Raw genomic sequence first — 18,917 nt, forward strand, 5'->3', positions numbered from 1 at the left:
TTTTGATTTTATTGCGAGCATCAGTTGTGCGATAGTTTTCTAATTTCGAAACATTACAATTATTGCCAGTATGTACGATACTTATCTAATTTTGAACCAGAGTATAAGCTACACAGTTGTTTTCTAATGATTTCATTTTACTGCTTCTGTAACTGATGTATTGAGAGTTACCTAATTGCCATAGTTTCAGTTTGATTGTAGGATAATATTTATTGGATTAGTAGTTTCTTGAAGAACAATTTGTTACTCAGATTTATGTGCACTAAAAGCTTTAGGGTAGTTATATGGCATATACTATTGTTCCTTAGACCTATGTTCTTCGTGTCTTTATAATTAAATGTTTTTTTTTTTCATATTTAACCTCTGATCACTTCTGCTTATTGGATATGGCCGATAGGATCTTATGTGCTAGAGTAAGCTTTACCCAAGGAGCCACAAGGATATGAATCAAGACAATATGTTTAGTCATTATTTTCCACCCATAGGATGGTTTACATGGTTCTTGTATTCCCTGTTTGAGGACTCCTTTAAGAAACGGCACACCCATTTGACAAAATTATTTTAATATTATGTATTGTTTAGAGATTGACAATATATTTCTCATTATTAGCGGAACATCCATATGAATTGAGCTACTAATGGCACAGATCAACATTACCTTAGGCAATAAACTTGTATACATTCTAAGCAACATAACTTCCTTTATTTTTGTGTTTACACTATGCTGTTTAAATAAACTTGGTAAAGAAATAAATAAGTACTCATTTGATACCATTTCAAGTGTGTATGTATTTCTATTACATTATTATTTTATAAATATTAACAAGTTTTAACATTCAACCTATGTTACAGTTTTATAAATTTTACGAATTTTATTGTTCAATCCGTGTAACATACGGTTTACTAACTTAGTTAAAAATAAATAAAAACCCTGGAAGTTTTTTTGGAACGGAAATTTAATTACTGAAAAATAGAAAAGCTTAAATTATAATATAAATATGCTGAAAAGGCCCCTTGCCCTGCGACATATCTCTTCGTTCTGTCGTCAACTGTGTGCAGAAAATGAAGGCTCATTCTATACACACCCCCCCTCGTTCCTGATTATACCCCCCCTTGTGAGAGGAAAACTGTCGGTCCCACGCAGGCCCCACCTGTAAGTATGTGAGAGGAGGAGGGTGAAAAAAGTAATTAGGGGGTGTAGAAAGTAGCACCCAAAATGAAAACCCTAGAATATGAATATGATGAGCAATCGACGGCAGCAGATAATCGATCAACCAAGAAAGCAACGACTTCATTTCCAGGTGAGATCATCGAAGAGATCCTCTCCAGACTCCCCGCTAAATCCATCCTCCGATTCCGATCAGTCTCCAAACCATGGCTCTCGCTCATCTCCACTCCATCATTCACCAAACTGCACTTCACTCGCGCCACCGCTGCCCACCGCACAGCCTTATTCATCTCCGCTTACAATTTTTCCACTGGCAAACGACACTTTCTCTCAGCCCCACATGACGGTGGACCCGTTACTCATCTCATGACACTCGACCACCCTTGTTTTGCTAGTATAGCAGCCCAACATTTGAACGGGTTAGTATGCTTTACTTACCATACTTGGTCTTCCCACGCTCATGCTTTCCTTGTTAACCCAAGCACGCATAAGAGTTTTAAACTCCCATCTCCGGGTTCTTCTATGTTTTATTTATTTGGGTTCGATGAGTCTAGAAACGAACATAAGATTTTATCCATCAGGAAACTTTTTAAACCTCTTGCTATTGAGATTATGATTTTGTCTATGACAAATTATTCATGGCGAAAGATCGATACAGAACCTCCTGCTTTTAGTTGGGATGGTTATCACACCAAGGATGGTGTTTGTGTCAATAGTGTAGTATATCTAATGCTGGAATCGTATGATATTTTGGCGTTTGACTTTAGAACCGAAAAATTTTCTTTAATTAACACTCCTCAAGATGTTTTGGCCCGTGCTGATGCGGTGAAAAATAATCCTTACATCATAAAAATCAATGGCTGTCTAGGAGTTTGTTGTCATGATTTTGTGGATGATATCAACGAAATGTATATCTGGATATTACAAAACTATGAAAATCGTATTTGGATCAAAGAAACCATTACATTCCCCGAGCCTTGGAGAGGGTCAGGTTTCGATTTCTCTATGGATTCTATTAATACGGACGAGATTATCATTTCCTCAAGCAAGTTTTCCAAAAATGTGATGACTATACCTGTCTATAACAGGAAGAGTAGATGTTTTAGATCATTACATTTCACTCCCGGCCATCAATTTCCGTTGTCAAGAACATTGATGTTTGATAAGATCGGGTGTTATGTTGAAAGCATGCTTCCTTTGTAGAGGAACATATGACAAGACTTGATGATCCAGTACAAGTTCTTCCATGGGTAAATGCTAGTTCTTGCATCCTACTTTGCAATTCAGGTTTCACTTTCTTTGATGTATGTTTTTATGGAGATTTATGTTGTTAAATAGTGTTTTATTTACCAACCTTTTTGGATAGGGTGTTCCTAATCCTGTTTTGCTACACAGTAAATCAAACCGCTTTGAATTGTGTTATGTTCTGGCAGGATTGTTATTAGGATACATATTGAAGACGTAAGGAAGTATCATACCATTGTGGTTAGGATATTAACATCCACCCTCAAATATACATTTTTTTAGCACAAAACAATGATTTGAAACCCATGATTACTTAACCTTTGTGTCTTGGTTTTTTGTCATGTGTTTTGGATGGGATAACATGGGAAACATGTGTCATAAGGAGAAAAAATGTATATTTGATTTGAAACCCATGATTACTTAACCTTTGTGTCTTGGTTTTTTGTCATGTGTTTTGGATGGGATAACATGGGAAACATGTGTCATAAGGAGACCGAATTGCGCATGGGTAGTCATCTCACATTATAATCTACTCTTTAAGATTCACCAAATTTTCTTTCTTATTTCATTTTCCATGGTCTTTAGGGAATTTCTTAAATTTTATGTTTTGCTGATTAATGGTTTAGGTCCAGTTTTGACCCTATCGTTTAGTTTAGTGAAATTACTTGGGATCATAGGAGTGTTAATGCTGAAGATTAGCATAGCTATTGGAAAAATTAGGTTGGACCATACCTTTGAGATTAGGATATTAATACCTTTGAGAATTAAGATGCCAATCAGATAAATAAGTATTCTATGTATAGTTAAAGTCAATATTTTATGTGGCTAAAGCTTTCCATACTCGAGAGAACACGTTTGGGGGAATTGGAGTGGGCTAACAATTTAACTGGCCGAGGAACGGAAGAAGGGCATCATGACGATCGTTTTGTCGACTCTTTGGCACATCTGAAAAGCAAGGAATAATAGATTTCTCCTAAAACTTCATCATGAATAAATTAGAATTTTCTCATAACTTCATCCCGACTTAAAACAATAGAAGACGTAAAGTTAAACTCGTTCTAATGGTTAACAAGTAGATCCAAATTCAATTGTTGAGGTAGATGGTGTGATTCCAATATAAGAGATGTAATCTTGTAATTGTACTTTTTGTTGGGTTTTACAACTTCTTGCTCGCCCTTGCTATATATAGTTTTCTACCATTCTAAAAAAAAAGCTAAATACATACTTATAACGTCTGTCGCAGAGGGAAGATTGTTGCCAAGCATTTCATAACATACTCCAATTTGTGATTCTACATAGACAGATTAATGATCAGTATTCATACAAGTCATTTTTAAGTTTTTGTTTTGCTGAGTTGTGTCTTACGTACATTATAAAAGATAGAGAATAAAAGGTAGAAAATGAATCAAAAATGGTTTCAACTAGCTAGTCCAGCAATGATAGTTAGACGTGTCGCGAAAGCGGACTTATACAAAGTTTACCAACACATTGGGCAAATTAGGGCTTGTTTGACACATAAAGATCGATGAAAGCAAGGATAAATAAAGCATGTTGTTTGATAAACTAAAGGTGAAAAAAAAGCAAGCAAGCAACACTACGGTTATGTTTGTTATCTACAACGTTAACATGAACAGTCAAAGAAAATTAAAGCATGCTGTTTTTTGTTGTGGGAAGTAGGGTTTCTGAATGCAAACGATCATGTCTTTTTTTCTCCGTCCCTTTTCTGCTAGATTTCAGCCTTCCTGCGACCGACCCGAGCGACGAAGCCGGCCTTAATTGGAGCGACGGACCTTTGAGAACCGCACTAGAAAGAAAATAAAAAGGAAGACAAATGTTAATTTAATTAAAACTGAATGAGTGTAGCGGCGCACAAGGAAATAGAATGAAATAATATGATATAGTTAATAAAGAAACCCGGTCGAGAGGTCTGAAAGTTGGCTTTATTCAAAAATCAATGTGATGACTCGACACACAAATCCCGACCCGGGTTGACATGCAAATAAAAAAAAGCATGTTCTGTCAGGTATGAACATGAATGTGGGGGTGGGGGATACCTCGTCACAGTTGAGGAACGTCAGACGGTTCTCCTTATCCTTTTCAATGCGTGTATGTCGGCCCTTGCAACTATTGCAGATAACATAGTCATCTGAGTAAAAAGGGAAAGTTATCAGGGCTTTGGCCTCTAAAAAAACAAGCAATGCAAAGAAAATCATGATCTAGATAGGTAACTTACTCATATATCGGCGAAGTGTAGGTCCCTTTTCTCGGAGGATCGAGAACAAACCTAAACCTTGTTATACTAACCCACTAGCGAGTGCGGAATCCAAGCTAGTAGGCAAACCGGGATGAAGCAAGTAGAGAAACAAGCACACAAGATTTCACCGATTAACACCACTGTATTAATACGTATGAAGGTTTACGGTTACAAGCACAATGTTTACAAAACCAAAGATGTAAACTCTCAAGTGTGTGTGTGTGTTTCCAGCAGAATGCTCTCTAGCTCTCTATGTGTGCATCTGTCTAACACTCACACACTGCATGGGTATTTATACCCATACATAGCAGATCTGGTCGAAGGACTCGATAGATGGTCCGAAGGATCATCTATCGATGACAGGGAGCTCGAACGATCATCATGGACATCGAAGGATCATCCTTCGATGTCTAATGGTTGAACCATGGTCGAACCATATCTTTCTAGCACCTCGAAGGATCAGTTGTATCCTTCGAGGCTATCCTTCGATCCAGACAACATCATGTTGTCCAAGTCAAACTAGGAGGATAGTTGACTTGGTCAACTTACAGACTGACTTAGGACATCGTTTTCATACAGGCCGAACACAGACAAAGTACAGACACAAGTGCACCAACAAACTCCCCCTTGGCTGTAGCTTTGTCTTTATCTTCTATAGATGCAGACTCGTCTTGAACTTCGACGGTCTTTGGTCTTCGAGTTACCAAAACTCTGATGTCCTTACAAGTCTTCAATGTCGGAGGATCTTCAAAGTCTTCACGTCTTGAAAGCAGAGAGTGTATCAACAAACTACCCGTATCATGTAGGAAGTGTGTTGACAAACTCCCCCTTAACATAAGCTCCCCCTTGAGTTATGCTCGTGAAATACTTTAACTTTATGAAGTGAGATCCTTGTGGTGTTGATGATGGCCAACGGCAACTCGATCATCTTCATCTTTTGAGCGCCTTCTCGTCGTGTCTTCATCCCAAAGCTTGTCATCGACCATGTTCTCCTAGCCTTTAGAATCTGCACATGCAAGAAATCTAAACGCATAATGAGAACAACTGCCTGGAATATAGTATAAACAAATGACACACGAATGACCATGTCACAATCAAACACCGTCCGACAGTTTGAAAGTTTAATAAAATTTGTCAATTTTAGTCTTTAACTTTCAAAACATGCAAATTTCGACCGTTTATGAAGATTTAGTCAGTTCGGTTTTCAGTCAGGTTTCAGGTAACGAAGACTCGAGCTCCAACATCGTACGATCGAAAATAAAGCAGAAATAAAATCTTTTTGGCTTTTATAAAGTTTATATTAAAACACACCTAAAATCTTTTTGGTATTTTTGAAAGTAAAAGACAACAAGTTAAAATCCTTTGAGTGTTATCAAACGACATCACCGCTAATGTCGTGCTGATATGCACCAAACGACGAAACTCTTTTAAAAGAAAACAATAAAAGTTAAGCAGTAAATAAATAAATATATACAAACATTCTTTTTGCGAGTTTCGAGGGTAAGAGAATCATATCAGTGTACGGTCATGCCAAAACACTCTTGTTGTTCAGTTAGTTAATATTAAGATAAGCATCCTATAACAATTATCGGTATTGTTGTCCACTTAAGCTCAACTTATCAGATGTAATCATGGCGAGGGGATACGTTAAGGTATGATTTATACTTACCGACCGGTGTTCATCCACATCACGACACATTCCCGTATCAAGGTATGCACGAGAGTTCATCTTACCGGTGAGTATACCGATTATCATCTGTTTGACCGTATAAATTGTGAGATACTCACTTATTTTGATTTGAAAACAAGCCCTATGTGATATAATCACTTATTGATGAGGAACTTGATTTTCGTATGCATGAGGGCACAGGTGCAAGTGCGTGAACAGGTCAGTACTTCCGTACAGCAGAGAGACGAACTTGACACCCGGATAAGTGTGATATTTTATCACTTATTTGATTTGGACATGTGATTGTTTATCACTTATTGAGGTCGAATGCAGTATGTAATATGTACACGTATGTATGGTATCATGGAAGATCTTAGACTTAGTCTATTTATAGAAGCAACCATGATACCCAGATGATAAGCAGCATAAAGACCGAATATCTCAGAACCTCGGCAATCTATCAAACGAAATTTCGGTACTAAGACCATATGCCAATGAATGGTTCCCACCTGGTCTTCAGTCGATTAAGATTTATATCACCCTGCACACTTTAAAATGATTGTGAGCCTACCGATACATCTTATATAGAGCTGCTTATCGTTTTGCATTTAAGGTTTAAAGAGGTTTGGATAGACCACTGATGTACTATCATTTTCTCTTTTGCTCGCCAGGAAACTCATTTTTGTTTTTCTATTGTTTTTGTGTTTTTGAAATTTTTCGATGTTTTTGTATTTTCCGATTTTTGGATTTACTCCCCCTAAAATCAACAAACTAAGATAAATTTAAAAACACACAAAGATATTCACAAAAATGATTTTCCGATGTTGGTTTTACTCATGCTTGACCTTAATGCCGTTTACCAATAATAAAAAGTCAAATCTAGATTTGTCAAAAGCTTTGGTAAATAAGTCGGCACGTTGGTCATCGGTGTGGACCTTAACAACATCGATTAGCCTTTTCTCAAAGCAATCACGTATGAAGTGATATTTGATTTCGATGTGTTTGGTCTTGGAATGCTGCACAGGATTTTTAGTGATATCTAAAGCAGCAGAATTATCAACGTAAATAGGAGTAGTTAGGAATTCAAAACCGTAGTCCCGCAATTGTTGTTGGATCCAAAGAACTTGTGAACAACAACTTGAGGCAGCAATGTATTCAGCTTCGCATGTTGATGTAGCGACACACGTCTGCTTCTTGCACTGCCATGTGACTAGGCGATTTCCTAAAAACTGACATCCAGCAGTTGTGGATTTGCCGTCGATTTTACATCCGCCAAAATCAGAATCACTGAATGCGACCAAGTCAAAGTTATTATCCCTAGGATACCACAGACCGGTGTCGGGGTAAGCCTTCAAATAACGAAAAATCCTTTTGACAGCAGCAAGATGTGAGGCCTTCGGATTAACTTGATATCTGGCAAGTAGGCACGTTGGGTACATTATATCTGGCCTTGATGCTGTGAGGTACATAAGTGATCCAATCATCGCGCGATAGTATGAAGGGCTAACAGGTTCACCCTTCACATCAGGAGTTATTCCGTGATTAGTTGGCAGTGGGGTACCAATGGGCGTTGCATCGGACATCTGGAACCGGCTCAAGATGTCTCCAACATATTTAGTCTGATGGATGAATATCCCAGACTCCGTTTGTTGCACTTGTAGGCCCAAAAAGAAATTCATTTCCCCCATAGCACTCATCTCGAATTTATCCTGCATGATGCGCTCGAAATTCCTACACAAAACATCATTAGTAGAACCAAAAATAATATCATCAACATATACCTGAACCAGAAGAAGATCTCCATCTTGTTCTTTGATGAAGAGAGTACAATCGATAAGACCTCTTCGAAAACCGTTCTCCAGCAGATATGTAGATAAGGTTGCATACCAAGCTCGTGGCGCTTGATGAAGACCATAGAGAGCTTTGTTGAGCAACCAAACCCGATCGGGATGAACAGGATCTTCAAAACCTGGAGGCTGTTCGACATATACCTCTTCTTCAACCACACCATGTAAAAATGCACTTTTGACGTCCATCTGGTAAACCTTGAATCCTTTGAATGAGGCATAAGCCAGAAAGATCCGAATAGCTTCCAGACGTGCAACTGGTGCATAGACTTCGTTGTAGTCGATCCCTTCTATCTGACGAAAACCTTGAACGACTAAACGAGCTTTGTTTCGAATAACCACTCCACGGTCGTCTTTCTTGCATTTGAAGACCCATCGAGTGCCAATCTTCTTGTAGTTCTCAGGCTTTTCAACAAGCTTCCAAACACCAAGCTTGTGAAATTGCTGTAATTCTTCCTGCATGGCTTCAACCCAGGCACTATCTTTCAAAGCGTCTTTCCACGACTTTGGTTCTTCTTGTGACACGTAACACGCGAAGGACCAGTCATTCTGTTGGCCAGATTCTCTTATAGCTGAATACAAACCAGCATTCCGGTTATTTCTCAGTTGATTACGCGTCTGCACACCGCGATGGACATCTCCTATGATATTCTGCTGTGGATGGGTATCGTGAATCCTCATTTCGGGATTATCCGGTACACGAGCATTGATACCCAAATTATTCAGATTAAGATCAACAACCAACTCTACACCTGGAATGTGGGTAGAAGTGGATGCATTCCCTTCAGCAGTATCTATATTCTGCGTATGAGGTGTATCACCAGAGGCACCTTGAACAGGAGCAGCTGGAGCTGAAGATCCTTCGGCTGCATCATGATATTCATCATCTTCAGAAGAGTCATTATAATCAGCAGCATCTTCATAAACCTCATTTTGAACCATATTTTTGACTGACGAAGAAGCTTGAGAGTCTACAACAATAGGTCTAACCAATGGCGAGACTGCAGCGTTGTCACTTTCCAACAACATCCGAGCCGCTGCTGATTCTTCGTCAAAGGTTGGCAGATTGAAGGAGTCAAATAGGCCATCATAATCGAACATCCACGGATCACCCGGAGCCCTAACAGGACTCGTGTACCTTTGAACCCTAACTTCACTCCATAGCTCTATCTTTTTGGTAGCTAGATTCCAAACACGAAAATTAGGAGTAGCATATCCAAGGAAGAAACCCTCGATAGCTCTTGCACCAAACTTTCCATCCGGCTCAATCATAGTACAAGGAGCACCAAACGGTTCAAGGTAAGAAAGATCCGGTTTCCTTCTCTGAAGGAGTTCGAAGCAAGTCTTGCCATGTCTCTTTACTGTAAGAACTCTGTTCAACGTGTAGCAAGCAGCCGATACAGCCTCTCCCCAGAATTGAATAGGGAGTTCCGACTCTACTAACATTGTTCTTGCAGTTTCTATGATCGTCCGATTCTTCCTCTCAGCGACACCATTTTGTTGTGGAGTATAACGAGAACTGTACTCATGAAGAATGCCTTTAGAAGTACAAAACTCATCCATAACCTGATTCTTGAATTCAGTTCCATTGTCGCTTCGGATCCTTTTTACTTTCAACGTATAGAGATTTTCCAACATTGTAAGAAGATCCTTGAGGATGCCAGGAGTTTCACTCTTGTGTGCCATAAAAGATACCCAAGAAAATCTAGAGTAGTCATCAGTAACTACTAAACAATAAGCATCACCAAACGTTGTCTTGTGCTTCATAGGTCCAAAGAGGTCCATATGAAGACGTTCGAGAGGCTTGCTAACAGTGTTGATTTTCTTCAAAGGGTGAGACTTCTTCGTTTGCTTCCCCTTTTGGCACGAGACACAGATATCTTGTAGATGAAAACTTCTTACAGGCACACCATTCACAAGATTATTTTTCACCAAATGGTTCATCTTTCTCAAGTGAATGTGTCCCATTCTTCTGTGCCAAGATATAGACTCCTTTTCTGTGGCTTTTGAGACAAAACAAGTAACTTGTGCAGATGTTGTAATCGCCTGGCTCATGTCGAGAATATAAAGATCATTAACTCTCGGAGCCGATAAGAGAATCCATTCTTGTGGAATTTTGAATCCAGGTTTCAGCACATAGCAGCCAGCATCATCAAAAATCACTGAGAACTTTTTATCGCAGATTTGCGACACACTGAGAAGATTGTGATCAATTTGCTTCACATAATTGATCTTATCAAAGCACACGATACCATTGGAGATGCTTCCTTCTCCAGTGATGTAGCCACCTTTATCACCCGCAAAAGCAACATACCCTCCTCTGATATTTCTCACGTCATATAGGAGCCGTAAGTCGCCAGTCATGTGCCTGGATGCTCCACTATCAACAATCCAATGACTATTAATAGTTCCTCCTAGAACATCCTGCACATGTCATTTGAACACATTAGTTGAGGATGGGGACCCAAGCCTTAGTGGTCTTGGGTCGTCCCTGAGCATCTCGAATAATGAGCTCGATTTGCTGATGGTTTTCAAACACATTTACTCCCCCTGAACTAGCACTCCTTTTAGGTTTCCTAGCTTGTTTTTGTTTACCAGATTGTGTATTATGTACAGTTTCTGATTTTAAAGGTTGTGACAAACTAGGTTTCCTTTTAACTGTTTTGACTTCAGATTTCAATGCCTTTTTAACAGTTTTAATGTTATGACGTCGTTGTTTCGTTTCTTGTTCCTTAACAGTTCGTTTATCATGTTTTGGAGGAACAGGACGACGTTGTGGGTGAGACTGTTCAGATGGGGTTTTCTCAACAAAATTTGGTTTGGGCAAGTTGGTGCAATCCTTAATGATGTGCCCAACCTTCCCACATTTGAAACAAGTTCTCCTTTCAACAAACTTAGGAGAGCTTGATCGACTGACAGATGTTGAATCTGTAGAACCTGAGGTACTTGCTCGTTCATCACACCCATTTGTATGTTGAGTGTAATTGTTATCACTGTTACGTTTCAAAATTTTGACTTGTTGTACAAAATCATTGTTTGATTTGTTTTCAAAAGTCTCAATTTTATCAGTACCTTTTGATGCTACAAATTTAACATCTTTTCCTTTCTTCATGTAACGAGCTCCTTTTGATTCAACTTTAGCCTTTGACTTTGGAGCTCGTTGAGGTTGTTTACCCTTAGAAGCAGTAGGTTGTCGAGTGGTTGGAGATTTTTGATTACCAAACTGTTTCCTAATCTCAGCCTTAGGAATTGGATCACATTGTGTTACCACAATTCCCGGAAGTGTTTTTCCCAAAAATTTGTTTGTATTGTCTTCAAAGACTTTGTCAATCAAAGATTTATTTACATTTTTAATTGGAAAAACATGATCTGAGTAGATTTTATTATCTCCAACCAAAGTGTACAGCACATTACTGCTTTTAACAGTAGACACACCTGTTTTATCAACTTTGACAGGATCAATCACTTGCTCCTTAACAGATGGAACATCAGGAGTATCAGGATCACAAAGAATGTGATTCTCTGGTGGAATGACTACTCCTTTCATCTTGCTAAGTGATTTATCCTGATCACCTACATCCAATTCCGATTCATCATCCGATGACTCACAGTCCTCGATGATTGGAGGACTTTGTTTCACGGATGTTGAAGCTTCCTGTTGCTTTGTGGATGTATTTTCAGAATTCTCCGGTTTGAACCCTAGGCCAGTAGAAAATTCCTCAAAGTTCAAAGGCACACTGGGTTCATACCGAGGCATTTCTTCTTCATCAGGCATCTTGGTATAGTTGCTCATCAAAGGAGGTGGACATGCCTTATACCCAACTCCTCTCACGTTCCCTTTCAGTTGTTGAACGTCAATTATGTGATCAAGCACAAATCGGGAGTTAGAATAACTATCCAATTTCTGTTTGATCGCATCATGCTCGTATTGGGCAATGGCTAATTGCTTCTTAGTTTCTTCCACAAGGTTAATGTATTCATTTATACTTACTTGTTTGTGGTAAACTACTTTGTTAACCTCGGACACATTTTTCTTTAATGTTTCTATTACAGATTTAAATTCTTTTTCATTCCGGGTTAAAGCCATGTTTGCCTCTTGGCATTTCGACAGTTCAATAACCAAATTCTGATTATGACTGTGAAGCTGTTCTGATTCAAGCTTCATCTCTGCACATGAGTTACAAATACTAGGGACAGGAGGTTCAGAATTTACCTGACTAGTAGAGGCTGAGCCGTTTGCCATAAAGGCAGATTGAAAAGAAAAAGCTCCATCTTCAGAAAATAGCTTTTCCATTTCCGTTGATGTAGCAGCAGCCTTCCTAATCAGAATTGATTTCTGACATTTAAGCTCATCAGCTTCATTCAGAAGATCCTGAATGTCTTCACTTTCTTCCTCCTCATCAGGCTCTGAGTGATTATCCCCAGAAACAGAGCCTTCTTCATCTGAACTTCCAGAATAACCAGAACTGTCATCGCTCCCAGAAGATTCTTCTTTTTGAACCTGCTCGATGACTTTAGCATACAAAGCAGTTCCAGTTCCCTGATCACCTTCACCAAACTGAACTGACCAGTCACATCCTTCATCAGCTTGAACAGCCAAAGCCCGATTGTGATTGGTAGCTCCAGGCTGTCCCTGATTGTTGTTCACTGCCACCATCCTCCTCTCACGGTTTTCTTGTTGGGCATTCACATTTGTCTGGTTTCTGAAGGGGTTGTGATTGCCGTGTTTTGTTGGTCGAGTGCACTCACGTTTAAAGTGCCCTTTCTCGCCACAATTAAAGCACGTGACGGCATTAATATCAAACCCATACTTCGTGTTTTTCTTTCCTTCCAACGAAGTTCTTCCAGTTCGTGCCATGAAATCTTTTGCCCTTCTAACCGCACTAGCAAAAGCCCATTTAATATCCATCAACTCCATTTCTTCCTTGTCGATCTGATCATAATCTTCATTGGTCATGTTGATGTTTCCAAGCTGACCAGCTACCAAACCACAGTATGCACTAACCATGGTGTTAATAATCTCCATATGTTCCTTAGCAACTTCAATGCTAAGGTGTGAAAGATTTGAGTTGTCGACTCAGATTGTGTGATGACTTTGGGGTTGAGGTTGAGGATTGCTTGTATAGTGAGCTTGCTGTTGTTGTTGTTGAGGTTGTGGCTGTGGCTGTGTTGGAACAGGAATATAGGACCTCGGATCGAATTGAGGTTGTGGTGGAGCAGCTGTTGATTGAGGAAATGGAAAGGAACTCGTATTGGACACAAAAGCAGTTTGAAGCTTCGGTTGCTGAACAGAACTAGAACTAGCTGAAGGACCAAAACCAGGCAAATACATTTCTGTGTTTTGAGGAGCTGGAGCACGCCTTGCTTTCCTAATTTCTTCATCATTTTTATTTTCTAGCTTCTGAATGAACTCATAGATGTTAATCGTTTCTAGAGCTTTAGTATGCTTCAACAGCTCAATAAACGAACTCCATTTTGGGGGTAGGGCGTCAGCAAACCTATTCACCATGTCTTGTTGAGTAGCTGCCACCCCATAAGCACACATTTCACTAATCAAATGATAGAAACGTGTGGTCATATCATTCAGAGTCTCGTTTTCCAAATACTGAAAGGATTCAAACTCTTTCTTCAACAAATCATGCCGAGACTTTCGAGCAGCTGCATTGCCTTCTCCTCTAGCAACTAAGGCATCCCACAATGCTTTCGTGGTCTTGCAATATGAAAACTGATGGTAGATGTCTTTGTTGAGTGCTTGAGTAAGTGTGGCATAGGCCTTTTTCTCCAATTCGTAAGCCTTCTTGTCATTTTCAAGCATATTGGCGTAACCTTCTGAAGTGGATGCTCTACTTTCAAGACTTTCATTGAATGCATTGACAAAACACATCCAAAGGTCGGTGCTTTGTCCTTGAACATATGTGTGAAAGCGGGTTTTCCATGACGGAAAATCGTTCATGTGGTTCAGCTTTGGTGGACGATTGTTACTGCCTGTTTCACTTTCACTAATCAGAAGATTCTGAAGACTTTGACTTTGATTGGATACCAAAGCCCATTGACATGAACTTATTGACTGTTGTTGTTTAGGTATGGCACTCGTCATATATTCAGCCATCGACATCTGTTTCAGATCTGGTTGTGGATCCGTACTCCAATCCCAAGGACTTGTGCAACTCATTTTGATCAAAAATTAACAAATAACCTACACCCACAAACTGTTAACAATAAACAGACAACAATTGAAAGATACAATCTGATCGAAAGATCAAGACTTGTTCGAAGGATCAACAGTGATCGAAAGATTACTGTTGAGTTTCGAGCAAAGTCTTCGAAAGATTCTCAATAAAGATCCTTATCTTTCGACTGATTATCACGAAAGATTCACAGTTCGAAAGATCTATATCTTTCGAATACTGATCTCGAAAGATTCACAATGAAAGATCCTTATCTTTCGAGATGAATCCTTATCTTTCGGACAACCAACTTTCGAAAAGATTCCAACTACGAAGGATAACCCTTAGACTTCGAAAGACTACTCGAAGGATGCTAATCTTTCGAGCTGTCTCCAATCGAAAGATGATCTTTCGAAATCGAAAGATATCCTTCGAAATCTTACTGACACACTGACACGAAAGGACAGGTTGGTATACCAACTTTCGGCAGAAAGGATGTTCTGCCACCAACTTTTTCACCAACTTTTTGACTTTCAAAAAGTTTACCCAAAATGGCAACCTTATCCTCAAGTTCAGTCACCGGAGACAAACCGGAAGTATGGCCGGAAAGTTCAAAGTTTCACAAAAACGATTTTTATGTTACCCAAACCGACCCCGAACACTCCCGATAGGTTTAGTATTCGTTTTTCAGTTTCAAAATGCAAGGAAACTACCAAAAACGAGTGCCAAACCAAGTGTCCAAACACACCAAAGAACTCGAACAAACCGGTTTTAAACAAGGTAAAGAGCGAGGCTCTGATACCACTTGTAGGTCCCTTTTCTCGGAGGATCGAGAACAAACCTAAACCTTGTTATACTAACCCACTAGCGAGTGCGGAATCCAAGCTAGTAGGCAAACCGGGATGAAGCAAGTAGAGAAACAAGCACACAAGATTTCACCGATTAACACCACTGTATTAATACGTATGAAGGTTTACGGTTACAAGCACAATGTTTACAAAACCAAAGATGTAAACTCTCAAGTGTGTGTGTGTGTTTCCAGCAGAATGCTCTCTAGCTCTCTATGTGTGCATCTGTCTAACACTCACACACTGCATGGGTATTTATACCCATACATAGCAGATCTGGTCGAAGGACTCGATAGATGGCCCGAAGGATCATCTATCGATGACAGGGAGCTCGAACGATCATCATGGACATCGAAGGATCATCCTTCGATGTCTAATGGTTGAACCATGGTCGAACCATATCTTTCTAGCACCTCGAAGGATCAGTTGTATCCTTCGAGGCTATCCTTCGATCCAGACAACATCATGTTGTCCAAGTCAAACTAGGAGGATAGTTGACTTGGTCAACTTACAGACTGACTTAGGACATCGTTTTCATACAGGCCGAACACAGACAAAGTACAGACACAAGTGCACCAACACGAAGAATCCCTTGAAAGCTTTTGGGTGCAAATCTACCCTTGACCACCAATCTTTGCTGCCCATCAAGCGATCCACTAGTACCCAGTTCAGCAAGCAAGAAGGTCATAACATGTTCCGGCTGCCTACGCATCCTAAAACCAGAACATATTAATTTTAGAATTCCAAATAACACATGGAAGTTATGATAATTTCTACAGATGATACTTAAGCACCTACATTTTGCAAATATCCACAAGATTCACAAACACTGTTTTCTTTGTTCCTTCGCGGAGAACTTCTGGTATCTTCAATATTGTTTTCCTTTTTTCTCCGGCAAGCTCCGGATTGCTTTCACGAAGAAAATGAAAGACTCGGCTCAGAAGCTGTTACATTTAGCAAACAAAAAAAATTAGCAACAAAAAAAAAATCAACAAATATTTGAGACACAAGATAGTGTACCTCCTCATACTTGAAATCACGATCTGTCCCTTCGAATGGCTTCTCAGGATCTAGGTAAGAAACAAACAAACAAAAATCAGCGTTCATCCAAGAAAGTAACAACAGTAAGTTGATTAACAGAAACTTCTTACCATTTAAATCTTCTTCAGCATCTACCTAAAATGATCATAAAAAAACTCATATTCAGGCCTATGTACAAGTCTAAAATGTAGAGGGTGTGCGTGTAACTTACCTGTTTCTTCTTTTTCTTTTTCAGACCAGTAAATGAAGGTTCAAGATTTTCTGCTACTGCATGCCAAGTTTAGATATTAGTAAACTTGAGAGAAAGTAAAACATGCAACTTCAAAATAAAAAATATCATGTAAGGATGACTCGTCTTACAGTATAAGTGGCCGGTATCGTCAACTAACTGTTGAATAACCTTCTTTTTCTTCTTCGTTTTCATTGGGTCAACTGGTGCAAACTGCATCATGGTATTATATAGGGTCAATCTATTTGGACACCTTATCTGCCTATTTAGACACCCTTTGCCTCGTATAGGCCTCGTATAAGCCTATACTAGGCGTATAGGGTTACATCAAAATCAGTGCCTGACTCATGTCACTTCTAGTTTGACCCCTTCAGGACGCCTCGTATAGGCCTATACTGGGCGTATAGGACCCTTCGTATAGGCCTCATATGTGACCCTTTGCCCCTTATATGCCTCGTATAGGCCTATACTGGACGTCTTGAAGGGGTTTTTTTTTTTTTTTTTTTTTTTTTTTTTTTTTTTTTTTTTAACAAACATTTTATACAATATTAATCGTTTTAGCAAACTTTTATACAAAAACAATAAAACTTTTTTTAAAAAAACAACTCAAATTACCCCACCAAGTAATTGCTGTAATTCGGGTCGTGTCAGTTGACCGAACAACTTAATTTTGTCTTTTAAATCGAAATATGTAAATATTCAATGTATGAGATATGATCATAATTTTAGGGTCATTATACCATTAATACTCCAGTAGTATAGAACTAGTTTAATATACAGGTTGAGGGTTTAATTATTTGCACAATTGAACAAAAACTAAAAACAAACGGAAAACTAAAACTTACAGGTGCAACTTTAACAGCCTTCAAGTCTGCCATCTGAAATACCTACAAGAACGTTAAATCGAATTCAACCGCACTACACTACTACTAGATGATTCACAATTAATTAACTACTTAGGCTAAACTAATCTTATAGGCATTATCGTAAACCAACATACCTTGAGAGAGAGAGAGAGAGAGAGAGGAGGTCGATTAGGAGTTCTTACTTCGGATCGGCGATTAGAGTTTGGGTTTATATGACAAGGGCAAGGGGCCCGTGTAGAATATATAGGCATTATCCTAAACCAACATTAAGTAGGATTATCCTAAACCAACATTAAGTAGGATTTCTTTTTCATTGTTTTTCTATTATAACTAGTGTTTTTCAATAACGCGCGTCGCGCGAAAGGCATTGGTGTTTTCGATCGACATCATCCTACAACTCTTGTTTTAACTGTTTCACTTCTTGCAAAGACTGAACGTAGACCCTAACTCTTGTTTCACCACTTAATAACCGTAAAAATTACAGGATTCATGTTTGGGGCATGGGTTAACACGTGGACTTCGAGCTTCCCCGCTGGTGAGTGACGTGTTGGGTCGGTTAAGAAAAAAAAGCCTAAAGCGTTAGGTAAATTTCGAACAGGGCGAGCTTGTCAAACGGCTTCCGCTCCTTGCCCCGGAACTCGATGTTGGCCACTGCCACCCGGTTTTCGTGACTTATATCACCACCCGGGACGCTATCGTAGTAGGCTTTAAAACGGTCGAGCTTCGGTCGTAGCTCACGCCACTTGTGTTGGCACGCGTTTAAATTGTGCCGGTCGTTCCCCACATTGTGCCGGTAGCTAGCGAAAGCTTCCGGCCAGTAACGGGTCTCACCGGGTTGGCGGCCCTTCATCGCGTTGTGCCGGTATCAAGTGTGGGTAGCGGGTTCGGGTAGATGGAGTGAAGGGTTGGGGTAGCGATGTGGACAGGCAGTGGGGTTGGGGGGTTTTATAGTGACTTGGGTGAACCGTTTGGCTTGGCCAAACGGTTATTTTTTTAAAATTTAAACCTAGCCGCTATGGCCTAGCCAACCCAGCCAATGAGAGGCGGCCACGGAGGACCGCTAGGCATGCCCAACGCCCGGGCTGAAACTCCCGCCAAGCCAAACGGTTATTTTTTAAAATTTAAACCTAGCCGCTATGGCCTAGCCAACCCAGCCAATGAGAGCCGGCCACGGAGGACCGCTAGGCATGCCCAACGCCCGGGCTGAAACTCTCGCCCAAGGGGCCACATCGAAACTCAAATCCACCTGGGGTGGTGACTTGGGCATTTGTACCCAAACCATGCCTCAACCCTCGCCCCATACCTCATAGTCTAATAAATGAATATAAGGTATTGCTCAATATAAAAAAATCACATAGTAAATAAATACCCTCGCCCCATACCTTATAGTCTAATAAATGAATATAAGGTATTGCTCAATATAAAAAAATCACATAGTAAATAAATAATTAAAAACACATAGTAAATAAATAATTAAAAAATCACTTAATGAAATACTGTTCATTAACTGTAAATTATCATATAGTAATAATAATTAATCTATTATATTTATCTATAATCAATATCTATATTTAAATAACTAT

At 39.5% G+C, this 18,917-nt stretch overlaps 2 protein-coding genes and 2 long non-coding RNA genes across 4 annotated transcripts; 1 reads left to right on the top strand and 3 right to left on the bottom strand.

Moving 5' to 3' along the window:
• The first annotated feature begins 1,216 nt into the window (after positions 1-1,216).
• Positions 1,217-2,371, top strand: LOC118485659 (putative F-box protein At1g50870). Its single transcript, XM_035982006.1, has one exon. The coding sequence runs from the start codon at positions 1,217-1,219 to the stop codon at positions 2,369-2,371; it is 1,155 nt and encodes a 384-aa protein (XP_035837899.1).
• A 1,715-nt stretch (positions 2,372-4,086) lies between these two features.
• LOC118486578 lies at positions 4,087-4,662 on the bottom strand. Its single transcript, XR_004879204.1, has 3 exons — positions 4,647-4,662; positions 4,468-4,559; positions 4,087-4,217 (listed from the first exon to the last, which is right to left on the bottom strand). It is a non-coding gene; the product is annotated as an uncharacterized LOC118486578 (long non-coding RNA).
• Positions 4,663-15,718: 11,056 nt separating this feature from the next.
• On the bottom strand, positions 15,719-16,305 carry LOC118485660 (eukaryotic translation initiation factor 2 subunit beta-like). The gene is made up of 3 exons (XM_035982007.1): positions 16,219-16,305; positions 15,997-16,142; positions 15,719-15,911 (listed from the first exon to the last, which is right to left on the bottom strand). The coding sequence occupies exons 1-3, from the start codon at positions 16,303-16,305 to the stop codon at positions 15,719-15,721; spliced, it is 426 nt and encodes a 141-aa protein (XP_035837900.1).
• A 144-nt stretch (positions 16,306-16,449) lies between these two features.
• LOC118486579 lies at positions 16,450-17,538 on the bottom strand. The gene is made up of 4 exons (XR_004879205.1): positions 17,469-17,538; positions 17,314-17,355; positions 16,600-16,681; positions 16,450-16,506 (listed from the first exon to the last, which is right to left on the bottom strand). It is a non-coding gene; the product is annotated as an uncharacterized LOC118486579 (long non-coding RNA).
• Positions 17,539-18,917: the final 1,379 nt, after the last annotated feature.

Source organism: Helianthus annuus, chromosome 2, assembly GCF_002127325.2.
Source record: "Helianthus annuus cultivar XRQ/B chromosome 2, HanXRQr2.0-SUNRISE, whole genome shotgun sequence".
In the NCBI taxonomy this organism is placed as follows: domain Eukaryota; kingdom Viridiplantae; phylum Streptophyta; class Magnoliopsida; order Asterales; family Asteraceae; genus Helianthus; species Helianthus annuus.

Coding starts and splice junctions, on each gene's coding strand:
- LOC118485659 (XM_035982006.1), top strand. CDS start 1,217: ATGAAAACCCTAGAATATGAATATGATGAGCAATCGACGGCAGCAGAT.
- LOC118485660 (XM_035982007.1), bottom strand. CDS start 16,305: ATGAACGCTGATTTTTGTTTGTTTGTTTCTTACCTAGATCCTGAGAAG. Junction 16,143..16,218: donor GTGATTTCAAGTATGAGGAG/GTACACTATCTT, acceptor TAAATGTAACAG/CTTCTGAGCCGAGTCTTTCA. Junction 15,912..15,996: donor CTTGTGGATATTTGCAAAAT/GTAGGTGCTTAA, acceptor TTCTGGTTTTAG/GATGCGTAGGCAGCCGGAAC.